General features: G+C 40.7%; 1 protein-coding gene across 5 annotated transcripts in view; it reads left to right on the top strand.

The window, feature by feature from the left end:
• shprh (SNF2 histone linker PHD RING helicase) overlaps positions 1-25,118 on the top strand; it is a 37,209-nt gene extending 12,091 nt beyond the window's left edge. For all 5 annotated transcript variants that reach the window (XM_064334689.1, XM_064334699.1, XM_064334707.1 and 2 more), the window contains exons 13-31: positions 296-459; positions 859-1,115; positions 2,133-2,254; positions 4,579-4,667; positions 4,813-4,905; positions 5,057-5,164; positions 8,211-8,353; positions 8,572-8,745; positions 11,137-11,199; positions 12,902-13,127; positions 14,029-14,166; positions 15,623-15,724; positions 16,014-16,085; positions 17,612-17,800; positions 18,677-18,769; positions 19,156-19,242; positions 19,816-19,994; positions 21,691-21,771; positions 22,763-25,118. In XM_064334689.1, coding sequence (XP_064190759.1) covers positions 296-459; positions 859-1,115; positions 2,133-2,254; positions 4,579-4,667; positions 4,813-4,905; positions 5,057-5,164; positions 8,211-8,353; positions 8,572-8,745; positions 11,137-11,199; positions 12,902-13,127; positions 14,029-14,166; positions 15,623-15,724; positions 16,014-16,085; positions 17,612-17,800; positions 18,677-18,769; positions 19,156-19,242; positions 19,816-19,994; positions 21,691-21,771; positions 22,763-22,859 — 2,477 coding nt within the window. In that variant the 3' untranslated portion in view covers positions 22,860-25,118. The remainder of the gene's footprint in view (positions 1-295; positions 460-858; positions 1,116-2,132; positions 2,255-4,578; positions 4,668-4,812; positions 4,906-5,056; positions 5,165-8,210; positions 8,354-8,571; positions 8,746-11,136; positions 11,200-12,901; positions 13,128-14,028; positions 14,167-15,622; positions 15,725-16,013; positions 16,086-17,611; positions 17,801-18,676; positions 18,770-19,155; positions 19,243-19,815; positions 19,995-21,690; positions 21,772-22,762) is intronic.
• Positions 25,119-26,717: the final 1,599 nt, after the last annotated feature.

Genomic DNA, 26,717 nt, shown 5'->3' with positions numbered 1-26,717 from the left:
CTTGGTATAATTAATCTGTATTCGTTGTATTGTGTATGTGTGTGTTCATGCACAAAAACTTATCTATATTTTAAATGTACATTGTTTTTCTTGTGTATAATTCTCCCGTGTGTATATTCTGTTCAGTAACTTTATGTGTATTAGGTCTTTGTACAAGGCTTGTCGGAAATTAGTAATGGTTTGCAGGGCTCCAATGGTCTCAGTAGGTAGGACACCCTGCTTAAATAAAGGTTAAATAAAATTTGAATGACTGAGCTGTATCGGGACATTTTTTCCCTGTCTTTGTACTCCCCAGATCTATATGGGCTTGTTTTGTTCCTGGGGGTGGACCCATACTGGGTGAAGTACTGGTGGGACCAGCTGCTGTACCGGCCATATCGCAGAGGAAACACTGAGCCTCTGTACCACCTGATTGGCCAGCTCCTGTGGCGGTCTGCTAAAAAAGACGTCATTGATCAGGTATGGTGATAAATGTATGAACTGATTTAACACTGCAATCATTTACATTATCTTAATTATATATATATATATATATATATATATAATATATATACACGCATATATATTTTGATAAATATATATTAATTTACTTTTATTTTTGTGGCAGATTCTTATCCTGTCTTTCTTAAGACCAAGGTAACACAAATTTGTAAATGTAGAAAAAGTGGTTTAAATTCAATATGAGCCTTTGCAAACAAATATAATATTATCACAGAGGTCTTTGTTTCAGTTGCGGTGTTCAGAATCTATACGAGTTGCAAACTCTGATATGCTGTATACAATATTGTCGATATCCTGAGTTGTCTGGTTTGAAGTTCTGTTATTAATAAATTGTGGTTTTCTCCTGCTCTTCTCCAGATTCAAATTCCTCCGCAAACCGAGGAGGTCCACTGGCTAAACTTCTCACCGGTCGAGGGCCACTTCTACCATCGGCAGCACGAGGTCTGCTCCCAGGATGCCCTGGTGAAGCTGAGGAAGATCTCTGACTGGTCCCTGAAGCTGGGCAGTCTGGACCGCCGCACGGTCAACACCATCCTGTACCCGCTGCTGCGGCTGCGCCAGGCCTGCTGCCACCCGCAGGCAGTGAGGGGCGAGTTCCTGCCCTTCCAGAAGAGGTGAGCCCTGCTGGGTCCTGCTGAACACACTGTCCTGCCCTGCTGAGCACACTATCCTGCTCTGCTGAGCACACTGCCCTGCCCTGCCCTGTGCACTATCCTGCCCTACTGAACACACTGTCCTATCCTGCTGAACACACTGTCCTGCTCTGCTGAGCACACTGTCCTGCCCTGCTGAACACACTGTCCTGCCCTGCTGAACACACTGTCCTGCTCTGCTGAACACACTGTCCTGCCCTGCTGAACACACTGTCCTGCTCTGCTGAGCACACTGTCCTGCCCTCCTGAGCACACTTTCCTGCCCTGTGCACTGTCCTGCCCTGCTGAACACACTGTCCTGCCCTGTGCACTATCCTGCCCTGCTGAACACACTGTCCTGTCCTGTGCACTGTCCTGCCCTGCTGAGCACACTGTCCTGCCCTGTGCACTATCCTGCCCTGCTGAACACACTGTCCTGTCCTGTGCACTGTCCTGCCCTGCTGAGCACACTGTCCTGCCCTGCTGAGCACACTTCCCTGCCCTGTGCACTGTCTTGCCCTGCTGAACACACTGTCCTGTCCTGCTGTGCTTGGCACAGAGCCACTGGTGCAATCCTTGACGATGTGGTCTGTAGCCACTGGTGCGTCATCGTTCTATAATTATCTGCCATAACTTCATAATGGTATGCTATACTTCCATAACCATACATTACAGAATTGTATTTTATAGTAATGTGCCATAGTTTCACGATGTTCAGTATTTCCATAGTAGCCAGTCATAATGATACACTATACTCTCAGAGTGGAGCACCATGTCTCCTTAACAGTCTACTACATGTTTGTAATGGTTCACCCTGATTTCATATTAGTGCGTAATTGTCATTCATCTGACCTGTTCCTATACAACAGTGAAAAAACCTCCAAATAATCATATTTACAGATCAATGTTATAATTGCTGGTTCCTGTAGGCATAATACTATTGTTGGTCTCCATAACAGAGGTCATATTATTGCGTGTGGTTGTCCGTGACCCCTGTAGCACCATGACAATGGAGGAGCTGCTGAAGTCTCTGCAGAAGAAGTGCAGAGTTGAGTGTGAGGAGGCACACCGACAGCTGGTGTGTGCTCTCAACGGTCTGGCGGGAATCCACATCATCAGAGGTACAGAGATGCTAGCATGTCTCTCGGCTTCAGGGCATTCTCAATTCAACGTCCTTTAAAAGTCTAATTTCTAAAGGAGTTGTTTCCAGTGCGCGTGAGTGCTACGATGTTTATGTCAGTGGACGGTGCAGTGATATTAAGGTGATGTACGAACATTCTGTTTAGACGTGGTATATCATAGCGGCACTGCTGGGGATAGTGAAGTAGGGATAACATGGTTGTGATGTCACCTTGGTCTTATAAGAGAAACAGAGTGGTGCTTCACCAGTCACAGACTGGGCATGTTGACAACAACCAATGAAACAACATTGTTTGTGATCAGTGGGCACTTTCTGATTATGTCCTGGTCATTTCTATGGGGATCCTGAAGGATAGTTTGGAAGTATCCACCAATCACTTGTTGCCACTGTTTTATTGGTTGCACTCAATGTACTCCATGATTGGTGGAGCTCTTCTCTGTAGTTACATATAAAATCATATCACAGTTATCCAGATATTCTCACTGTATCATGGCAATGAGGTGATGTGATAATGTACTGGCTTACAAAAACTTGTGAAAGATGATATACAGCATAGCATTATGTCATCACATTACTATTTAGCAGGAAAAGCTAAACTGACATCGTTCTGTGCGACAATATGTAAATATAATGCTATTGCAATTAAAGATGGATTTCACTTTGGTGTAGCACAAGTAGTTTTCTGGAGGCTACCCCACTGTATTTGCATAACATCAATATTAGAAACATCAGCTGTCTCTGCTGAACGTTAACAGGATCACCATTCCTCCAGGTTTGCAGGCTCCCAATTCACTCCCATTCATTTGCTGAAATTAAGTTTAGCAACTTCTTTCATATCTTTTAAAGTTATTTTGCAAAACATGCTTTGGTCCAAGTTTTGTGAAATTCAGTCAAAGCCTCTTGGAAGAGCAATTTAAAAATAATTTTATCAGTCCATTTATTATCAGTGTGTATTAGGTTATTAACAGAGCACCTTTATAAGAATCCATTTTCTGTGCATCATCTGTGCATCACGCTGCAGTGGTGACATTTTTTCAACTAAATTAAATTGCAACATATTGTGCTTCCTATATCAAGATTTTGAGTGCGTGGTTCAAGCAATCTACAAGGCTGTCATCATGTTGGTCATTCCTACTCTTAGCCATAGGCTCCTAGCATTCAATTGTCATTTTAATGTGCATTTTTGCACCTATGGAAAACACCATTATTGAAGCGACACTCTGTACTGTACCTGTTTTACGTACGTACGTGTACTTACGTACTATCAATGGCGTAGCAACCTTTTCTCTAAGTCTGATAATTACAGTTCTAAGCCCAGTTCATATCAAAGATAAAATGAAAGAAGACAGCAACATTTTATCAGTCTTTAGAATATCTTCTGAAGGTGTTTCAGGGAAGCCAGAGTTTTAAAACATTCTGGGAATTTTTTCTGAAAGCTTGTCTCCTCCAGTGCATCCTTGCAAGCAAAGATTGGGCTGAAATATATTGGGTTCATTGAAGGTTAAATAAAGTTTTGACTGCAAATGTTTGGGGTTGCAGTGGCCATCCAGCAATGACTGCTGTCCAACATTAGGTGCTTCTATGCTTACTGATTCATAAACAGTAGAAAATGCCTCACATATTAAGTGATTTAAAGCTTGTGAGTGCCTTAAATGTGCTTGTGGTTTTGCTACATTTATCACTGAACGATTATTATCACTACATGGCTAAAGGTATGTGGACCCCCGACATCTAACATCTCATCCAAAATTATGGGCATTAATATGGAGTTGGTCCACTCTTTGCTGCTATAACAACCTCCACTCTTCTGGGAAGGCTTTAATCTAGATGTTGGAACATTGCTGCAGGGATTTGCTTCCATTAAGCTAGAAGAGCATTATTGAGGTATGACACTGATTTGGCGATTAGGCCTGGCTTGCAGTTGGCTTTCCAATTGATCCCAAAGGTGTTGGATGAAGACAGGGCTCTGTGCAGTTAAGTTCCTTCGCACCGTTCTCGACAAAACTATTTCTATATGGATGTCGCTGTGTGCCTGGGGGCATTTTCATGCTGAAACAGGCAAAGGCCATCCCCAAATTGTAGAGGAAGCACAGAATTGTCTAGAATGTGATTGTGGGCTGTGACATTAAGATTTGCCTTCACTGGAACTAAGGGGCCTAGCCCAAACCATGAAAAACAGCCCCAGACCAAGGGATGTCCAGATGCTTTTGGTCATATAGTGTATTTTGATGCTGGGCTGGTTCTAGGCATTGGCACCATAAGGGGGGACGTAATGTTGTCATAAGCAGTTACTGTCTTTTTCAGGGGAATTTGTGGAGGCAGTGGAGCTCTACAGAGAGGTGCTACGCTCTTCTGAGGAGCACAAAGGCAGACTAAAAACCGACTCCCTCCAGGTCAGTGAAAGTTCAGCGGGCTCCTAGGGGCCTACTAGGGGCTCTGCCCAGCGTATTATCTGCTGAATTCTGTTCTTTTTAAGATTGAATGGTTTAAAGGTTACTGAGCATTTGGTTTCATTGTACATTTTCTGCTGTCAAACAGAGGCTACACGCCACACACAATTTGATGGAGCTGCTGAATGCGAAGCACCCTGGGATACCTCCCACTCTTAGAGATGATCGCCTGAAAGAGGAGGTGAGTTTGCTCCCACTTTGTCACAAGTTATCTTTTGTGCATTTATGCGGTGAACATGTGTGTGCTCATGTGTACTTGCCCGTGTGTGTGTGTGTGTGTGTGTGTTTGTCTGCATGTGTGCATCTCTCTCTGACTGTGTCTATTCCACCAGGCCGAGCAGCTGAGGCAGCACTACATGACCAAGTCCAACTCTGAAGTGTCAGAAGCAAGAGAAGCCCTACAGCCTGTTCTGCAGAACATCAGAGAGCTCAAACGCAAGGTCAGCAACAGGCCTTTCGGACCAATGGCAGAGTGGGCTGTGTGTCTACCATGCTTTGTGAAGCCCAGCAGTGAAGAACTGAACTTGCATTTTCTTGACAATAGGGCTCAGCCAGTGCAAAGACCTTTAGCGACTGAGCTGACTAGTGAACTGACATGATGAATTATATTATGCATTAAAAATATTTTAATGTCATTTTTGCCAGTAAATGTATGCATTGTTTTAGATTATTCATAAAGCTGTCCTAAAAAACAAAAACGGTGAGCTCCATAACGTTTCTGACAAAGATTACATTCTTTTTCTTTGTACTCCAAAATGTTTGACTTGTAACCAAACAGTTGGTTAATTTGGTCAAACTAATGTGGTTAAAGTGCAGATTCTCAGCTTTTATAATTTTTTTTTTTCTTAAAAATTTGGTGTATTCTACCATGTAGAAATTACAGCACTGATACATCGCCCCCCCGCGTAGGCCTAACCATTGGCTTATACAAATTCAACTGTTTGGAACATAATTAAGAAGAAAGAAAGCACCGATGAGCTCAATAATCACAAGGACTTGGTAGGCTAAGGAAGACCTCTACAATTGATGAATTCGAACCATAACAAAGAAAACACTTTTCAGGAGCCAGGCCTGGATGTGTCAGTGACTGCTGTCCACAGAAGACTGCAGAGGCTTTGCTGCAAGATGCAAACCACTAGTTAGTCACAAAAACAGAATGGCCAGGTTACAGCTGAGAAGTACTTAAAAGAGCCTGCTGAGTTATGGATAAAGGTCTTGTGGACAGATGAGACCAAAATTCACTTGTATTGGCGTGATGGCAAGAGCAAGTCTGGAGGCCAGGAACTGCCCAAGACCTTAAACGTCCCCCAGCTATGAAACCTGGTGGTGGTGTTATGGTTTGGGCATGTATGGCTGCCACAGTTCCTGGCTCACTTGTCTTCATTGTTGATGTAACTGCTTACAGTAGCAGCAGAATTAATTTTAAAGTGTACAGAACCATGTACTCTGCTAAAGTCCAAGCAAAAGCCTCCAAACTCATTAGACAATGCTTCATCCTGTAGCAAGACAATGGGCCTCATTCACCAACCATTCTTAAGAAGAATTTTCTTCTTAAAACCCACTTACGCAGCTTTCACGAAGATTCTGACATTCACCAATGTTTTCTTATTTGGGATTTGTTCTTAGGTAAGAACAGAATATACGCACACTCAAGAGCACACTTGAGTGCTGACATGTTTGTGCAAAATAATTGGTTATTGCGTTTTCTTCAATTCTACAGTTGTATAATGTTATAGGATTTAAATTACAATAATATTTTTATAATTTATAATATTTTTTAATAATTATTTTCATTATTTTACAAAGCATTAAGGTGCCAGGTTCTGCCTCAGAGGGTGGTTGACTCAGCGGGAGTAAATGATAAAAATCAAACCATTGTAGTGACCTTTTATTTTTGGGGGTTTCAATTATGCAGTGTTTGGTCTATACTGCAAAAGCAAATATTTAAATTTTGAATACAAACGAAGCACTTAAGTAACACTTTTTAAACACATGGACATGTTAAAGAAGAGAACGTCACTAGGGGGGTGACACCAAAATGACTGGCAATACATTTTTTATGCAGTGTTCTGTGCAGCGACGGGTTTACTCCGATGTAGTTTACTGCCGGTTGATTTAATTAGCGGTATTAATGTGACGAGAAGCGCTTTGTCGTTTGAATTCATAACACGCAATTCCTTGCGCCCACTCCCACCAGTATTTTTTTTTTTTTTTTGCCTCAGATTTTACATCAAATCTTTTTTTTACTTCATCGGTTGTGCGCCCTTCTCCGGATACAGCGTTCACTGAACGAGTAATATCATCCCATGCATCTTTTTATGTGTTATTTTATATCCACTACTGACGCTACTAAATATGACAGATCGTTTGCCGTTCACTTCCCACAGCAATATCCCCACTTCAGAACTACTGAAGTTTTTCTTACGTTTGGAGTCCGGTGCTCCACCGTCTTTAGATTTTTGTTTGGGCATTATTGACTTCATTCACACTCAACTTTTCTTTTTGATTTCTGTGTGTGCACACGGCCCTGTAGTCTCATGCCCTTTTATGGGGATTGGCAGGGCGTTTACCTATGCTAATTAGGAACAACTGGCACACGCTTTACACTTATGAGGACAATGGGATTCATAATTTTAAGAACACATGTGCGAACAATTCTGCAGTTTAAGAACACGTCATGAATCTGACATAGACTTTTCTTAGGAATTTTCTCAAGAACAAATTTAAGAAAAAACTTAGGAAAATATTGGTGAATGAGGCCCAATGATCCCAAACATACTGCTGAAAAGGAGTTTTTCAAAGCCAAAAACTGGAAAATTCTTGACAGGCCAGGTCATTCACCCGATCTGAATCCAATTGAACATGCATTTCATATGCTGAAGAGAAACCTTCAAAAGGCAACTAGCCCGAAACAAGCTGAAAATAGCTGTAGTACAGACCTGGCAGAGCATCACCAGAGAAGATACTCAGTGTCTGGTGATGTCTATGGGTCACGGACTTCAAGCAGTCATTGCATGCAAAGTATATGCCACAAAGTACTAAACATGACTACTTTCATTTCCATAACATTAATATGCCCCAGACATCATGGTGCTCTGAGATGGGGGCTATATATAAAATGTGCTGCAATTTCCACATGGTGAAACCAATCTGTATAAAAATTATGGAGTACTGAGCCAAATCAAGATAAAACATTTCTTTGTCCCAAACATCATGGGGCTCATTGTATGAATGTAGAAATGAGATCCCAGCAGGTATGATTATTTGTTCATTTAAGGAGACCTTTATTACCAACATGAGAGAAACTTATTTAAAAAAGAAACGGTAGGTAAAGGGTTTCAATAAGTACAGGATTATTATTCTTAAAATTGGAGTATTTAGAAACCACATCAAAGCTAAAAACATTTCAGACTCCCAAAGTATTTGTTTCCTAACGCATTTGTATCTCAGAGATTATACTTTAACATTTTGTCTACTGGACTGAAGGTGCAACAGCGCTCCCCCTGGTGGTTGGATGTCATACAGCGAGCAATCCAGTGTTCCATTGATGATGACCTCGTCCTTCGCATCCAGAATGAGCTGACTTGCAGTTACAAGCAGGAAGCCAAGAAGATCTCCATGGCAGACAAGTACGATACCAGTGTGTGTTTATGTTTTTGTGTGCATCTGCAGGTATGGATGTGCCTGGAATCTTGTGTTCGTGCTGGTATGTACATACATGTCGGAGGGAATGTGTATTTCATTGAATCAATACACGTGTAGGTTTGCGAAAAATGTGGCCATGTGTGAAATGTGTGTGGGCATATATGATTTCTTGTTTTTGGCTGTAATGACGATGCTCTCCTAGGTTCCGTGATGGGCGGGGTCTGCAGTTTCTTCTTAGCTCACAGATGGATGACCTGATGAAGTCCCAGAAAACCGTACAGGATGCCGTGAAGAAGCTGGAGGGCCCGCCCTCAAAGAAGGTGATCGAGGAGGCCACTATCTGTCACCTGAGGCCTGTTCGTCTGCCGCTAAACAAGTGAGCAAAACAGTGAACACTAGGCAGGGCAGGGGTCTCATGTTACATTATCCTAAGAAATAAGAATTGTAATGTCACGCACTATTTAATTGTAAAAATTTTATTCCATCTAAAATGGTCCTTCGATAGTTTGCGGAAGCCAAAACTCAGAATATGAAATAAGATGTAACACTGCTGTTCCCCTGAATTTTATGCCACCTTATCAAGAGTTCAAATATCTTTGAGTGGCCTATCAAGAACCAGAATTCTCTTGGTACCGGTTTAGGTGGATAGGTTTAACGGGGTCAGCTGTGTATAGTATGAGGCTTGGGGGATATTGAAAAATAATTTCAATAATTTTACTGCAAATTACACTCAGTGGCTACATTATTAGGTACACCTGCTCCATTTTTCTAAACAGCTTAGTCCAGATCAGGGTCGCGGTGGAAACGGCAAACAGACGTCCCTCTCCCTAGCAACTTCCCCCAAGTCATCCCAGGGTATCTCGAAGCGATCCTAGGCCAGTCGATAGATATAATCTCTTCAGCATGTCCTAGGTCTGTCCCTGGGTCTCCTCTCAGATGGCCATGCCTGGAACACCTCCAAAGGGAGGCGCCCAGGAGGCTTCTTTATCAGATGTCCAAACTACCTCAACCTACTCCTTTCAATGTGGAGGAGCTCTACTTTGAGGTCCTCTCGCATGGCTGAGCTCATCACTCTGTCACAGAGAGTTAGCCCTGCAAACCTATGGAGAAACCCCATTTTGCCAATTGTATTCACAATTTCACACTTTCAGTAACTAACCATAGCTCGTGATCATAGGTGAGATTAGAGACTAAGATTTACTGTTGAATCAAGAGCTTTTCTTTTTGGCTCAGCTCCTTCTTCACCACCAGCGTCTAATACAATGCCCACATTTTTGCGGCCTCTGCACCTAGATGGCAGTTGATCTCCCTATCCCTTTTTCCTCTCAATTCTGAATAAGACCTTGAGATACTTGAACCCCTCCACCTGAGCGGTTGCTCCCCCCTCACTTGAAGGGGACAAGCAATTTTTCTCCAGGAGAGGACCATGACCATAGACTTGGTGCTGCTGATCCTCATCTCGATCGCATCACACTCAGTTGCAAACCATTCCAGTGCGCATTGAAGGTCACAGTACGATGAGAACAAGAGGACGACATCATTCGTAAACAGCAGAGATGCCACTCCTATGTGCCCAAACCAGAGACACTCCATACTTTGTTGCTAACTGTCATGAATTGAACAGAGGGGAGTACAGGTGACGTGATGAAATCCGACAACCACTTTTAACGAGCTCCGACTTAGTGCCAAGAATGTGAACACAGTTCTCACTATGAGTGTATAGGTACCGAATGGCTCGCAATTATGACCCCCGGCACCCCATACTCCATACTCCAGCAGCACCTCCCACAAGATACCACAGGGTACATATGCCTTCTCCAAATCCATAAAACACATGCAGGCTGGATAGGCAAATTCCCATGCCCTCTAAAATACCTATGAGAGGATAAAAAGTAGGTCTGCTGTTCTGTGGCCTGAACGAAACCCATGTTGTTCCTCCTGAAATTGCGGTTCGACTATCAGTCGTAGCCTCCTTTCCAGCACCTTAGCATGGACTTTACCAAGGAGGCTAAGGAGTGTGATTCCCCGATAACTGGAACATTGGAACATGTTATAGATGTTATAGATATGCCTTAGCACGGTCATTTTATAATATTATAAGTAAAAATCGTTCATAGTATGCCTTTAATGCACCATGTCACAAAGCATGTCGTCTTAAGCTGGTTTCACAAACATGACCGTGAGTTCACTTTACTCCAATGGCCTGAACAATCCCCAGATCTCAATCCAGTAGAGCACTTGTGGGATGAGTTGGATCGGAAGGTTTGCAGCATGAGTATGTGGCCCAAAAACCTGTGATGCTATCAAGTCAGCATGGACCAAAATCCCTGAGGAATGTTTCCAACAATTTGTTGAATCCATGCCACAAAGAATTCAGGCTGTCTGGGAGACAAAGGGGAGAGGGGGGAGGGACCTACCTAGTACTAGAAAGGTGCACCAAAAAAGTGGCCATTGAGTACACATGATGACTCAAGTGCCGCAAAACCAGGACAAGCTATATAAAAAAAAACTTGACTGAAAACTGTTTGGTGCACTTCAAATGTAGTTTGGAGGAAATTTAAACCATTGATTCAACTCTATGACTGCAGAACTCAGTGTTTAGACGAGTAGTACTTGCTTAAGTTTGGAATTAAGTGTGCAAGAGCAGGCTACTGTGTGGTAGTGCGGTGAAGTAAGTGAGCATGTAAATGGCTCCTGCCTTTGTAGCAGCTTACAGCTATACTAAGAGTAGCCATTTCACTAGGCTTTGTTTCCCTTCCTGTTTCAGCTGTGTGTTCTGCAAAGCCGATGAGCTGTTCACTGACTACGAGTCCAAGCTGTTTTCCCACACGTAAGTACTCTCAGACTTCCAGTGTCTAAAAATTGCCCTAGATATGGTGGTCACCCGCAGCAGAAGAGCTGATTGGCTTTATCGTCACTATCGTCACTACTTAAAAAAAGACTTAGAGAAAAAAGTAGAGAGAGGGTCATATTACCTGCAGACTCTCTGAAGGAAGACAGCAAATTGAGTTCATTTAGAGGTTGTCATATTCTTGTTTCCCAGTTTCTGAACATTACTTAGAATGAATGTAGTATATTGTGCTCATTATATCTGACTAGCTAGCAGCCAAATCACCCTGTGTCTCTAATGGAAGTTAATGAAGGCTGGATGCAAAACCTACAGGCACAGCAATCATCTATGCTTGTAATCCGAGATCCCTGGTTTAAAGAGTAAGGCAACACAGGCCAGAAAACGGCTGTGGTAGCGCTCCCTATGGGTTGAAATCTTCAACTAGATTGCACTGCTGACCACAGTTGACACGTTGGATAAACATTGAACCTGATTCTCCTGTATAGCCTAATTACTGCTTGACATGAGTCCAAAGTGATCATCATTTTTTGCTTGCAAAGTGTCTTAAAATGCATCTATTTAGATTGGGGAAATACATTTTTTTCAACCCCTCTTCAGGGGCTAAGTCTCATGACCTTGGTACTTCTCAACTCCTTGATACGGCCCTACTATTGTGTAACCTTGTAAGGGCATTTCACATCTTGTCTCCAAGGCTCAGATTGGCCCCTGATTGAAAGGAAAACCTAAAAAACCTGGAGACTAGCCCTCTTGGACTGGAGATGCCTGAATTAAATTGAGTGGTCTCTCCCTGTGGTCGTTAAAGATCCCATGGGATTTATTACTAAGAGCAGGGGGTTCCCCTGTGTCCTGACCAAGTTCCCAAAATCAGCTCTCTCAATCTGGCCAGATAATTATATCTCAGTGTAATTTGCTTAATATGCACTCCCTCTTAACCTCAACTGATGCGTGGTGAGCACTTTGGTGCATAATGGTTGCCGCACTACACAATGGTGGTGGCTGAGATGAGCTTCCCGACTGCATTATGAAACACTTTTAAATTGTTAAACATTCTATATATACAGTAGATCAGGACTACTGATCTCCATTACAGGCATTTAGCAGATGCTCTAAATCCAGAGCAACTTACACAACTTTTTTTTCTTTTTTTTTTTTTTTTTTTACACAGCATTTTACATGTGCATTAATTTACACGGCTGGATATATACTGAAGCAATGCAGGTTAAGTACCTTGCTCAAGGTTACAACGGCAGTGCCATATCCAGGAATCGAACCTATGACCTTTCGGTTATAAGCCCAGTTTCTTACCCAATGTGCTACACAGCCGCCCTAGTTGGTCCTGAGGGCTGCTGTGTCTGCAAGTATTTGCTCCAGCCATGTACTACAACACGTGATTTCACTAATAAGCTTACTTCCTGAACCAAGGAGGTAAAATAATTCATCAAATCAATATCGGTGTTGTTATCAGTGTTGATATCCAGTATTGTCATTCATTTTAGAATCTCCTTCCCCTTGAAAAATTTAATAAGTTGAAAATTTGAAATTAAATGAAATGGCTCATTATGAGTAATCTTACTCGCAGACTTGGAGTCAGTTAATGAAATGAAATTAATGAAGGAATGGAAAATGGAATTGATTCCTCTCCAGTACCGCATCTCAAACATCCTTGCTCTTACTGATTCAGTGTGAAGGGGCAGACTGCCATCTTCGAAGAAATGATCGAGGACGAGGAGGGCTTGGTGGACGACCGGTTGCCTACAACAAGCCGTGGCCTGTGGGCCGCCAGTGAGACGGAGCGTGCGCTGAAGGCCATCCTATCCTTCGCCAAGGCACGGCGCATGGACCCAGCCCTGGGGGAAGAGGGCAACACCTTCATGGAGCTTTTCGAGACCTGGAAGAAAGAGTACAAGGTATGCACAGCGGCACTGTGGGTAATATTCCTCTTATTTTTCTTTTTCATTTCTCAGAATCACTAGACAGAAGAATACGTAAATCAATCAGTCAATCAATCAAACTTTATTTGTATAGCACATTTCATACAGTAAGTCCAACTCAATGCGCTTCACAGAAAATAATTGCTAAGAAAAATTAAAATAATTTAAAAGAAAGGAAAGAAACAAACAAATAATAATAATAATAATAATAAATAAATAAACATAAATAAATAAAGCAATGCAGAAACCTAGGCAAAAGCAATGCCAAAAAGGTGTGTCTTAAGATTTCTTTTAAAAATGTCCACAGATTCAGAAACTCATAGATCCTCTGGCAGGCTGTTCCAAAGGCTAGGACCATAATAGCTAAAAGCTGCTTCTCCATGCCTTTTTGTTCTAGCCTTTGGAACAGTTAAGAGATCAGTGTCTGCAAAAATGTCTGAGTGTTACTGAGTCGGTCTTCCTGCATTTTGAGCAAATGTTCTATATGTTCGGCATTTTGAGAAAATATTCTTGGAGTATTTCTGCAGGTTTGTAGAACATCTGTTTATGCTCCATGCTTTGGAGATCTAGACCTGCAGTATCTAGCAATCAATGAACACTCAGTTGTTCATTGATATCTGGAACATCCATTGAGTGAATCAGGCTTCAGTTGTGTAACTTAGCATGATTTAGAAAATATTGAATGTTTTTTCCCCCCTTTTTTGGTTGCTTGATTTGGTTTTTCCTGTTGCCATTTTGTATTTTTCTTTTTCCAGTGAATGTGTGACTGTAATGGTGACACACTGATTGGCTTTAATAGTGACTGTAATGGGATTTTCCATCCATGTGTGTCAGTGAAAGTGATGGTGATTGGTCTTCCTTTTCCCTGCGTGGACAGCTGCTGCATGAGTACTGGATGGTGCTGAGAGACCACGTGTCAGCGATCGATGAGCTGGGCATGGCCACAGAGCGATTGCGTGTCCGCCACCCAGATGAGCCCAAGCCAAAGGTTCTGCACATCATTGAGCCACATGAGGTAAGAGATTGGGTCACCCCTCAGAACTCCATGAAAATAATATGGTGTAGCAGTATACAGTACTAAGAGACCAGAAGACTTTCTTGGCGTGATGACTAGGGACACCAGCATAGACGTAGATTTCAGGGGGGACGCAGGGGATACGTCCCCCTCAATATTTAGAACACGTGCATTTGTCCCCCCCAATAAAAACTGAATTTTGTGTTTTCCTTTACATAAATAAAGACATTTTCACCATACATTTATGCAGACAAGGCACAAATTGGTGCATACAAATTCACCAGAATGCAGGAAATGAAGTGTTTGACGCTCAAAATTTCCTGGGGGAGGACCCCCACACCCCCCACTTAATGTGTCCCACCCAATGTCCAAACGGAACCTACACCACTGGACACCAGTATATCTAAGTCTAGGGCAAGCGGGCCAGTTTCAGCTTCCATTACCATCTATATCCCTGTGGGGTCACTGTAGGCTTTGGGTTGTAGCAATCACTTGACTATTGCTACAATTAGTGATCAATTGTGATCTTTATAAAAGCAATTGGTTCATTTAGTACCCCAGGTAGAGGAGAGAATGTCACACAAAAGATTTTTGAGCAACAGTTCCCTCCTGGTACACTGCACACCAACAGAATCAATTTATGTTTGCACTAAATCAATACAGGTACAAAAACAACTAGGTACTGGCAAAAAATTTGTCACAGTCTGAAATGAACTATGAGAGGGATTCCAGTGTCAGTGAAAATAACAGAATGAATCTGAGAATTGATAAATGCTGTGAACTGTGGTCACACAGACATATTTTTGAATGACCACAATCTCTTCTGATGATAAGATGAAAAAACACAGGGCCAATGTAAATTAAATAATTTAGGAAACATTGGGTAGCATTGCTTTGAAATAAAGCTTCTTTAAGATTGTTTGTTGTAACTTGGCCTTTTTTGATATTACTACTTCTAATGGCAGGCGTAGATTTTGTCAGTTTTATTTAATGGCTTATAGACAGTGCTTTGTATAGGTTTTTTGTTGAGATGTAGATTACTGGGGAGGGGCAACGTGATAATTAACTGACAAGAGGCCACTATTGTCCAGTTGCTGAGGGATGACTGAATTTCACGTGAGAACTTCCCTCGATATACTGGTGTCCCTACTTATGACACATGCAGAAATATCACAGCAGTACCCACACTTTATCCGTCCAAATAGTTGTGAACCAAATTCTTAGCCTAACATCTCCAATAGTGGCAGTGCTGCACAAAATGCTCTGAAGAGTGAATGCTGGGAACTTAAGTCCACAGTTTAAGATTATGGAGTATGTTTTGCCATCTTTGGACTATTTCCCACCAGCTTCCCATCCCAACATACTGAATGCAGCCCAACTGTACAAATGGCCATCAGAATTGCCCTCTGTAATGTAACACTCACAAACACTCATTGTAGCAACATTTCTTTTTTAGGTGGAGCAGAATAGGGTGAAGTTGTTGAATGACCGAGCCTTGGCAAAATCGCAGCTACAGAAGAAATTAGGGCAGTTTCTATACCTCACAAACCTTGAGAAGGTAAGCCTGGTCTTCTTGCACGCATGACTTTACCTTTACATTATTTGGCAAATGCTTTTATCCAGAGTGCCTGACAATGCAAACACAAGTTCAAAGATCTGAGATCGAAATACAGTCCCCTGAGAGGCAGGAATTGCAAAAAGTGCAGATAGGAGGCAAAAGGCTAGTAAATTATTTACTGCTGAGATGAACAGTGTCTGTGCCGTTCTTCTTTTATTAATATTTGCATATGCATTTGCTAATGATACACAGAATATCCACCTAAAATGTTGAACACCTTTTGTCCTAGTCCCAGGACAAATCCACCGGGGGCTTGAACCCTGAGCCATGTCCCATCTGTGCACGCCCTCTTGGACAACAGGTGAGTTGTGACATCATAAGTAGACCACCTCATAGTTCAGCCTGCTTTTAAGCAACTTGTTAAACTTCACTCTAATTTGATGTTGTATTTTACTGATTTGGCCACTGTTTGAATGCAAGAAACACTAGCTGTGGTTGCTTACTGCCTTTGTTAAGTAGTTAGGAGTGGATTGGACAGCGACTAGTAAATATACATGTAGGATAGGAAGACACAAATAATTTGTGCTTCTCTTATTTGAAGAATAAGGGCTGAATATTATGATACAAGATGCTGGGATGTGCTGTTGAAAATGATCATCATCATCATCATCGTGCAAGAAAAAGTGTAAAATTCTAGATTACAATAGCTAGATTTGGTAACAGCTAGTTTACTAGATTTTTTGTATATTTGCACACTGATGCAGTTTGGCAAAGAGATAGCTCCTGAAGACCTGTGCAAATGGTTGAAAAATGTATATTTAATAATTGATTGATGGCATGTTAAATTTCTTGTTTGCATCTAAACTCCAGTAAGGCATCTAAACTTATAGTTAGATGACTAGAAACACTAGCTTGGCCCGCAAACTATCAAGCCAGCTAGCTAGAAATGTAATGTTATCCTGTCAGCAACTCCACACTGTACATAACTGCTGTCCACAGTTTGGCATTAATTCAGTGCAAGCTGAAGCAGCTATATCTTGCTGCCTTTCACACTGTTGCAGTTCCCCTGTAGTGTCTTTGTGCTCAAAATGACAGGGACTAATGTCCTCCTTGAAATCATAAAGAACAGCCTATTCTTCTTGAAAGTTATCAAATAAACTGGTCGCATTAGCCAAGGTTCACTGGCAGTGATTGGTAACACATTCTGGCTAATCAAGTACAGTGTCTTGTTTGCTTCAGTACTCCTGTTGGTGGTAGCCTGGGCACTGTCTGGGGAAAAAAATGAGTTCCCCACCTGCCCCATGCTCCAAGAAATGCTTTTTGAGAATTACCGGCTCTCGAGAAGAGTTGGGACTGCCCTGTGATGCAAAACCTGTCATATGGGCAATTTATTCCAGGATGGGAGACTGATACCTAGAAAAATAGATATTTAGATATCAGTGGCTATTTAATTATGTTGTAAATGTTGACATTTTTGTCAATTTACCATCAAAAACTGAAGCCCCCCTTTATGTACAAGTTGAAATTCTATAATGTTTTCTTGAAAGCCAGATGTTATGTTATATTTCCCTCCCTCTAAGAGGAGACATATTTTTGTTGATGTAATGTTAATCCCTTAAAAAAATAAATGTTGTAAAATTGATGTCCCGCACTTAATGGTAGATGGTGCAGGAATATTGCTTTGTTGAATTTATGTCAATCAGTAAATCTTTATTTTCTCAGATGGACACTTAATTGTACAGCTTTGTTATTGGTCAGAATCTACAAACAATGCAAACAAAAACGGATATTAAACAGTGGACTTATTAACACAAAAAATATGCAAACCCACCCATGTATGTAAATCTACATGTTCAACGCGTGTTCTGTCTCCTCGGTTACGGTCAGTGGGCGGTCCTAACGTGTGGACACTGCTTCTGCAACCAATGCATCGCTATCATCGTGGAGCAATACAGCGTGGGCACTCGCCGCCGCGCCATCAAGTGCGCCATCTGCAGGCAGACCACCTCCCACACTGAGATCTCCTATGTGTTCACCACCCACATGGCCAGCCAGGGACAGGAGATCCCAGTCAAGGTCAGCCTAGGACAACACATACTAGACGTCCATGATGGCAGCCTTGTCAAACTGGCCCGTCTGTGGACATCTGAGTTTGATGTTATTGTGGATTTATGATCTGGCCTCTCTTACCAAAGAGATTTTAATCTAAAAAGTTCTGGTTAAATAAATAATCCCCCTGTTACTCTTTTAGTCTTGTGTTTGAGAATGCATTTTTGTGCTTTGTTTGTGAGGGTCACAATGGGAATACGTTTTATGAGGCAACATATATTAGTTGAAACAAAGGTATCATCCATTTGTTATTATGTACTGTAGTGCTAGGAATAACAAAGAATCTGCAAAAAGCAACGGGCTGCATTTATTATAATGGCAGGGGGACTAAAGCTTCAAGCTCACTTGTTAGTGGCTGCTGCTGAAGTTGTTTGCTAGTCTGCTTGCTAACAAGGCAAGCAGGCGAGCTAGCTAGCTAAGGAAGTAGTATAAGTGAAATTTATAATCTTACTGCAGCTAACTGTATGGCTGTTAGGCCTACATATGTTACAGAGGAAGACCTTTTTCTAGGTGATTTTTTGTTTTATGTCAGCTCGTCTCCTACAGTTTAAAAGTGAGTGTCTCCTATTTTAGAACCAGTTTGTGCACACACCCGTTCATTTGGTATGCATTTGACCTGAATTGCAAATGAGACTATGCTTTGGCCAATTTCCCCATTACAATTTGAATGGAGGATAAGCTGCTTATTTTTGTTATCTAACTGAATTTTCCTGTTATGTCAATGTACATGACATCACCCAGGTTATCAAACATTATAATATCCTGTGTATCTAGTAAGCAGTACAGTAACACATGATTAAAAGTTGGTCTCGTTATTTGTGCTTGGTGTCATGCGTCTCTCAGGGAAGCCACTCGACCAAGGTAGAGGCAGTGGTGAGAGCTCTGAAGAAGATCCAGATGACAGACCCAGGCGCCAAGTCACTGGTCTTCTCAACGGTAACTATGGAATTTCTGTCAGTCATTAGGATATACAGTATCTTTTCTGTACTTAAGTGTAATATAATGTAAAGTCCCTGCATTACTCAACCAGGCAAGTTTGTGTGGAAGGCCAGCATTTGCTAATATTAATAAGAAGTGTATCATTCCTATTTGGATTTTGATTCTAATCAGAATATTGATATTGATGTTTTTATTCATTCATATGTGTACTGATTTGGCAGGAATTTTCAGTGCCTTACAGTTTTGTGCTTGCTAAGTTGTAGCAAATTACCAACCAAGTTGTTTCTGTATAGTATGTACCAGCCCATGTAGCGTGAAGTTTCTACTGGACCAATGAATATTGCCAATGAAAGTCTAGGTCTGGTTTTGTTGTTTTTCTGCAGTGGCAAGGAGTTCTGGACATCATTGCTCAAGCGCTGTTTGACAACAACATAGAGTTTTCCCAAATCAATGGGATCCACAAGTTCCAGGTCTGTATGCATTTTGTGTTTGCTTATTTGAGTCTGGTAGTGCAATGCTGCACAAATACATAGAAAAAACCCACACATAAAAATGTTATGTTGTGGAGCACATTTTGTTTTAATATGCTAAATTAAAGCTCTTTAAAGATGTTCATGTAAACACATTTAATCAACAACAGTCACAAATCTTACATTTTGAAAAATGAAAGTGGCAGCATCTTCATGTTTAATGTATTATGAATATAAATAGTTCCTGCTGCAATTAGCTCCGCAGCCTGTAAGGTAAGCAGTATTAAACTCCTTCCATAACACTGTTACTCCCATTTCAACATGGAATAGTATTTTGTATTCACAGTTCTTTTTCATAAGCACATCCCTTATAATCATCAGTGATGGAACGCAAGGGATTGTGTTGCCAATCAGTTGTTGGGCTGATAGCATTTTACTATTACACGAGGTTAATCTTTACGAGGTTAACTGATTTTGAATGGCTTTAATCATTGAGCCTTTAATCATGCTGATGGTAAATAGTAACTACAGAAACAGTGTTATTAATAAGTTTTTGATGCCTTTGTCCTCCAGGAAAACCTCTCTTCCTTTAAGTATCAGGAAAATATCAACATCCTGCTGCTCCCATTGCACACGGGGTCAAACGGTCTCAACATCATCGAGGCCACGCACGTCCTCTTGGTGGAGCCTATCCTCAACCCCGCCCATGAGCTGCAGGCCATCGGCAGGGTCCACCGTATCGGCCAAACCAGGTCAGCACCAGTCAGAAATGCTGTCAGAAGTACTGTCACAGCAGTCCTGTACCTTTTTCATAAACATACATTTAAGGGACCCACGCTCGAGTCGCTTGTGTTCAAGTCAGAGTATGCCATACACCAATGACAGGATGCATCTGTGAAAAGAAATCACTACCCTTTCATACTATCCAACAGTGGTCTGTGAAAATGGTGTATTTGAAACCTTACAAGTAACATGTCCTTACTCTGCCACACGCCTGTGGCACTGTCAATGGCCTAGAGCTGAAATGCTTTTATTTTGTCTTTGTGAGCATTAGAGGCAATTAAATTTGCACATCCATAAAAAAACATGGTTACTCTCTTTCAGGTTGTTGAAGCCCAAGATTCATTCATTTGGCTTTTATTTTATTTTGCCTTTATTAAAGCAAATAGGTTACTGATCCGACCTGGGTCAAATACAAATAGGTATTTGCATTTGAAAATGCATGTAAATACATATTTGAAGTATTTCAAATACAATTACACATGAAATACTTGATTTTTGATTTTTGATACTTGATACTTTTGATTTTTGATACTTTATTTAAATTATTTTAATGGAGAACCAAATACTTTCACATATACTATTTAAAAATACATTGCTTTAAATAAATACTTTCCTGGGAAACCAGATACTTTTTCAAATAGAATTTAGAGCCTTTTAAAAATACATAAAAATACTAATTCAATTTAAAATTATTTTGAACTATTTCAGTGATAACAAGAGCCAGCACAGAGTTTCTACTGAAGGATCCAGATACCAAATTTGATGTCACAGCTAAATATGCTAGGGGCTGAATTTAAATTATGAGCAAGGGTAGCCTATGTTGGCAATTTTAAACAACCCATGCGCTGCCTCTAACAGACAGTAGCCTAAATGCCTGTACATGTCTTTTCATGGGGGAATGGCCAAACTCATACTTCTTGATAAGCTGCTTGCCAGTTTATTTGTACCAATGCAATCTTTTTAAAGTTAATGGGCTTTTACTGTATTTCCTCTTTTTTTCCAGAGCATTCGACAGCCATATATACAGTTCTATCTTTTACATTTTGTAAAGTTAGGCACTGATGAAGTAGAATTCAGCCATGCATATTCACTACCAATTAACAATGGAAATCAATACAATTGGACTGGGGCTGTCAGCAGTCACCTGACATGCTCTCATTGAAATACTGTGCTCTAATTAGACAAAATGCTCAACTTTCAGAGCTGAAAGGTTCTCACAAATCCAGTGCTTTTCAAGTCTTTCAACAACTTTGTGCAATTGTGCATGTTGCACCACTGGCCTTATGTTGTGAAAGTATTTTCAAATAATTCCATTAAATCAAGTGCTTTGTATTTGGAAATTCAGAATTTTAAATGTTTTTTAAGACATATTTGAAAGTAATTGCGAACACATTGTATTTTCAAATACAATTTGTAATTTAAATATTCTGTATTTGCAAATACTCTCTATTTGAATTTCAAGTCATTTCAAAAAAATTATTTAAAAGTAATTAAAATACTTTAAATATCTATTTGACCCAGGTCTGTTACTGATATAACTGTCTCTTTTTCACTAGTGACCTGACTGAGAGGCATGATTTCTAACTGCTTTTTGAGCGTGGAGCCCCTCCATTTTGTCAACCCTGCTCTCACCACAAGCCTGTTCTGTCCATGTCCCTTCTCCAGGCCCACTTTTGTTCACAGGTTTCTCATTAAGTCCACAATAGAGGAGCGAATGCAGGCCATGCTGAAAACAGCAGAAAAAAGGTGAGTTCACCCAGGCCGAGGAACTGAACGTCCCGGTAATAAGGTCTTTGGGAAATTTTCTATTTCATTAGGGTAATTCTCCCTTGTGGCACGATGAGAACAGTAGTTACGTGAAATGTGTCCAACTTAGAGGGAGACTGGTGTTTCTGGATAAATTCTTAAATTAATGTGTATGGTCCTTCAGGATCACATCATGAGAGCAAGCTGTAGGTAGTGCTTCACATTTTTACTGCATATGTGATGGCTCTGCATCCCTTTGTGTATATATCCAAGATAACTTGATTTTAAAAAATTGAACAAACTTGGTTGAATCTTATTGTTGTCACTCATGTGTGTTGTGGTAGCAGTCCAATTAATGTAACTTGATTTGTTTTTGTAAATTAGGAAATATACCTTCTTGAAAGGATGTTGTGTTTGCCAATACCAGTCTTCCGATATGGCATTGTAATACAGTTCCCATGGAGTTTGTAGTGAGCTTGAGGCAAGGAAAGCATGGAAATGGCCACATGTACCACTTTGCAATATGAAGTTTAAAAGATGGGTTGTTGTACTGACACACAAATTCCTCAACTGACCGAGGGAACACAGTACCTGATCATGTTTGGAGAGTTGACTTTTATTTTGTGAAGATGTCGTTGTGAAGAGGGCTATCTTATTACATTTTTGGATGAATATTTCCTTAACAGTGATCTTCATCTTTGAATTGATGTGGTCTGAATTGCATTTTTTAATTTGCTTGGATGACTTTCAGAGTTTTTAAAATAAAAATTATAAACATTACCAGTTTAGCAGGCAAGCAAAATATTTTACTGCAATGCAGGTTAAGTACCTTGTTTAAGTGTACAGTGGCAGTGGGATGTGAACCTGCAACCTTGAGCCCAGTTCACCGACAGTTATAGAGCTGTGTTACCATATAGGCAATGTAGAATGGCTCTGAGGTCAAGTGAGGCTCTCTGTGGACGCTAATGGCGGTGATGATGCTCTTTTGCAGTCATGGCACCACCACAATGAAGCACTCGGAGGCCTCGGTGCTGACGGTGGCTGACCTGGCAGATCTCTTCACCGAGGACACCGAGGCACTTGAGTGACCGGCGTCGCCCGGGCTGAGGCGTGCCCACAAGCACCAGCACATCATTGGGCCAGAGCATGCGGGGGGGAAGAGGGTACAGCAGGGGTGGCTACTGGAAATCCGTGGGTGTTGCTTGTCCACATTCCTACTCAAATCTTATTTGCATCATTGGACAGGGATTGCATCTTTGATTGGCTTGGATCACAAATTGCCTGCCATTCCAGCTGAGAGGCAAGTCCATAAACCCTCAGGGCCTTGGATCTCCAGGACAAGAGATAGTCACCTCTGGTGTACGGTGTTGAGGTGAAGGAAAAATGCCAGGTATGCACTGAAGAGAAAGGATAGGACATATGAAATGTTTTCTTTAAATTGTAATAATATCCAGCAGCTAGTAATATTCAGTGCCTGCTTTAAAATTTGATGTAGAACATTCCAGTTTTGAAAAGAATTGCCCTTGTGCAATCACGTAAGTGTCCATTTGATTGGAATAAAATGTTTGATAGTGTATTTCTCTAATCATGCATTGTTGTCATTACACTTTGGAAGAACTTTATTTATTTGCTCCTTCTCACTCACTAATCTTCCCAGGGCACCTTTGTTGTACTCAGCTATATTACACTTTGCATTTTGACAGCTTCACCTCAATTTGTACGGTACGTGTTTTTCATCAGCTGCGCTTTATGAAAGTGCAGAAACCCCAGGCAGCTCTGTTCCCAGCATCAGATTTCTGAATTATGTGGGAATGGTGAAATAGTAGGTAGCTTGACCACCTAAATGAATTAACCATGGAAACTGGTTCAGTGCTAAAAGGTTTAAATGGCTTCTAGACGGGGCTTGTCAAGTGTAGCCCACAGAAGGTGGTCTAAACATCAATGTATCTGTGGAGAACCTTTTGTGGAATCAGTTTATTTCAAGGTCTATGATAGTTTAAGCTCTGATATTGGGTTTGTAGATGAACTCTTGTGTTAGTGAACCCAAATCATGATAAACAAACATTCTTACGATGATCTGGAGACAAGTGTTTGTAGTAGTCTGATAAAAAAACAAAAAACACACACACGCATTGAAGTTACTGTGCGTAATCACTGACCTGGAAGTCAAATGTAGAATATAATTTGCTTCCTATTATTGATGTCAGTTTTTCTTTCAGAGTATAAAATGATCAGTATGCATTTCAAGTTGGCATTTGTGACGTGGGGAGGGGCAGTCTACTTCCTGGTTGTAAAAATGTTGGGGAAGGAAGCTGTTGGCCCTTTACAGCTTGTGGTAGACTGTCAGCTTTGTGGAATCGCCTTCCATTCAGTGGCCCCTTTGAGTGCGTTGTCTGGGGAAATGACAATCAGGTCTAACATTCTGGAGCTTTGTATTGTTCCCTACACAAAACAGTGCATGATTCAGTGTCCATAAAACTTTTCCTGTAAAGTCAACTTGTAAAGTGCAGGAAATTTGGAAAATAAAAGGTGTTGAAAAAACAAACATTCCTTTCCCCTTGAACAAGGAGGTGATGGGAGAGTGACAATGTTTTGTGAGAGATCTGACTAACTTGGCAACTTTTCTATATTAAAAAAAAATCATTTAAAGTGAAAGAATGAGTGGCGGCTAGTACGTTGTTTTATTCTGAAATCCATGGTAACACAAGGATTTATGTTTCAAAAATGACAATAATTCCTTACATTGAGAACTGTGATCTTAAGAGACCAAATCATATTTTATTTCACTTTTCTGGTAATGACATACCAGGAAAAAAATTTAATTCATGCAAATCTGTTTTCAACTTGATAAACTGTCTTTCTATGGGGAGCTTTATTGCACCTTGAATGTAGTCCAGTTTTGTCTGAATCATGATTTCAGCTATAAATTTATTTAACAATTGAGACTTATTAACTCATTGCTGTCAATTGCAATCCTGGAAGGAGACCCAGGATTAAACTCAAGTTTACCACATTTGCACTTTCGTTTTTGTCTACAAAATCATGGGTATCCAAAGCTGGCAATAATGGTCTGGCCCTTTCGAATCATGTTAATGTGATTATCTGTTGTGAATAATCTGCACTGAGAGAGCAGTTGTTTTTATGCTTTGCAGAAACTTGTACCCTGTACATTGTACCTCTTTATTAATTGTAATATGTGAAGTAATGCTTGTGAGTCCTGCGATATTTTAAGCTCTCCACCAAAGTTACACTCAGCATTGTAAATTTAAAATGATTCATTCAGTTTTTTTCTTTATTAGTATATGTAATGAAGGAACTTGGAAAATAAATTGAAAAAATTGACTCTATTTAGGGTCAGGTTTGTAGTTATTCCCTATCTTCATACAGCACTTTGATCTCCACTGACAGATACCACTCCAGTGACACTGAAAAAGTCTACATTAGAATCATGCTTTTCAATGAATTCATGGCCAAAGATTATGCTTTGTAGTGGATGCACTCGAAAAGCATGCATTTTGCAAGCTTTTTTTGTAAGTGATATTGGCTGGAGCAAAAGCAAAGGAAATTGTACTCCTGTGAGAAATGTTACAGACTGTTTTTTTTGTGTTATCCTTGTCATTTTATAGGCCTGCTGTTCCTATATGTGTACCCTTGTGAAATCATTTGCTTTATTTAAATTTAAAGGGTTTAATATAAAATACAAAATGCAGCATAATCCTCAGCACCCAAACCCAGTCCAGCTGATATACTGGACTATCTAACTGCATCTTTCTCTACCATAGAATAACAAACGGAAATAACATTCAATCTTTTAATCATTTTAATTATGAGACTTTATCTATGTGACCCCTTCCCCCATAGTCCCACTAGGACTGTAAATGTAGAATTATGGTGTACATACAATACATTTTAAATATAAGTCACCATATACCATATGCAGGCAGTTCCAGAATTGTTGGCACCTTGATAATGATACACAAAATACCAGAACCTGAAATATATAGTGATTTTCTCACATATTTAAAATGTTGTCTTTAATACTTAAAGGAAGAGTAACACATTTTTCTGATTATAGATTCCAAACGTAGTTTTCACAGTTACAGGCATCTCTGTGTGGTGCAGCCTCCCCTGGCAAGGCTGTAGAGCCTATAATGTTTGATAAGGTTGGAGAACATGTTTGAAGGGATCTTGAACCATTCCTCCTTGTAGAAACTTTTAAGATAATTGATTTTCTTAGGTATGTAGTTATGGACTGCCCTCAACTCAGACCACAGGTTTCTGAGTTTTAAGTCCAGAGACTGCGATTTTGATCATTGATTTTGTTTTTCATCAAATCGTTTCTGTGTTGATTGTTGTTGAGGCTTGTTTGGGGTCATTGTTTTGGAGGAAGAGCCAGATATGGCCAAGTCTCAGCCTTTTAGCAGAGGTAACCAAGTTTTGAGCTAAAATGTATTGGGACTTGGTGGAATTCATTATGCCACTGATCTTAATGAGAGTTCCTGGACCACTGGCAGCAAAATAGTCCCTAAGCATCAATGATCCACTACCATATTTGACGGTAGGTATGAAGTTATTTTCCGTGTATGCACTCTTATGACACTGAAAGTGCCAATGGCCTACATAGTCAAATTTCAATTTTCAATTGATCACATACTTCCAGCATTTGAACTGCTCAGTCATTCCACTGAAGAATTACACATCAAGCACAGCTGAGTTACTGGTTACACACCAGAGGACTTACTGGTGCAATATATGACAAAGACAATTCCACCAAGTAATATGCTCTCACTTGGCAACGCAAGAGTCAATTATTGATAAATTAAGCATGTTGGAACAATAATTTCTAATGCCATTGGTGCATGGGCCAAAGGGTTGGTGTATTCACCCTCTGGTGGTTTTAGTTAAAACGAGGGAATTGCACTGCCAGTCAGTACAAGTGAGTGAGT

This window comes from Anguilla rostrata, chromosome 1 (genome assembly GCF_018555375.3).
Source record: "Anguilla rostrata isolate EN2019 chromosome 1, ASM1855537v3, whole genome shotgun sequence".
NCBI classification, from domain to species: Eukaryota; Metazoa; Chordata; class Actinopteri; order Anguilliformes; family Anguillidae; genus Anguilla; species Anguilla rostrata.
Note: the sequence above shows the minus strand (reverse complement) of the source record. Positions and strands in the feature narration are given on the sequence as shown.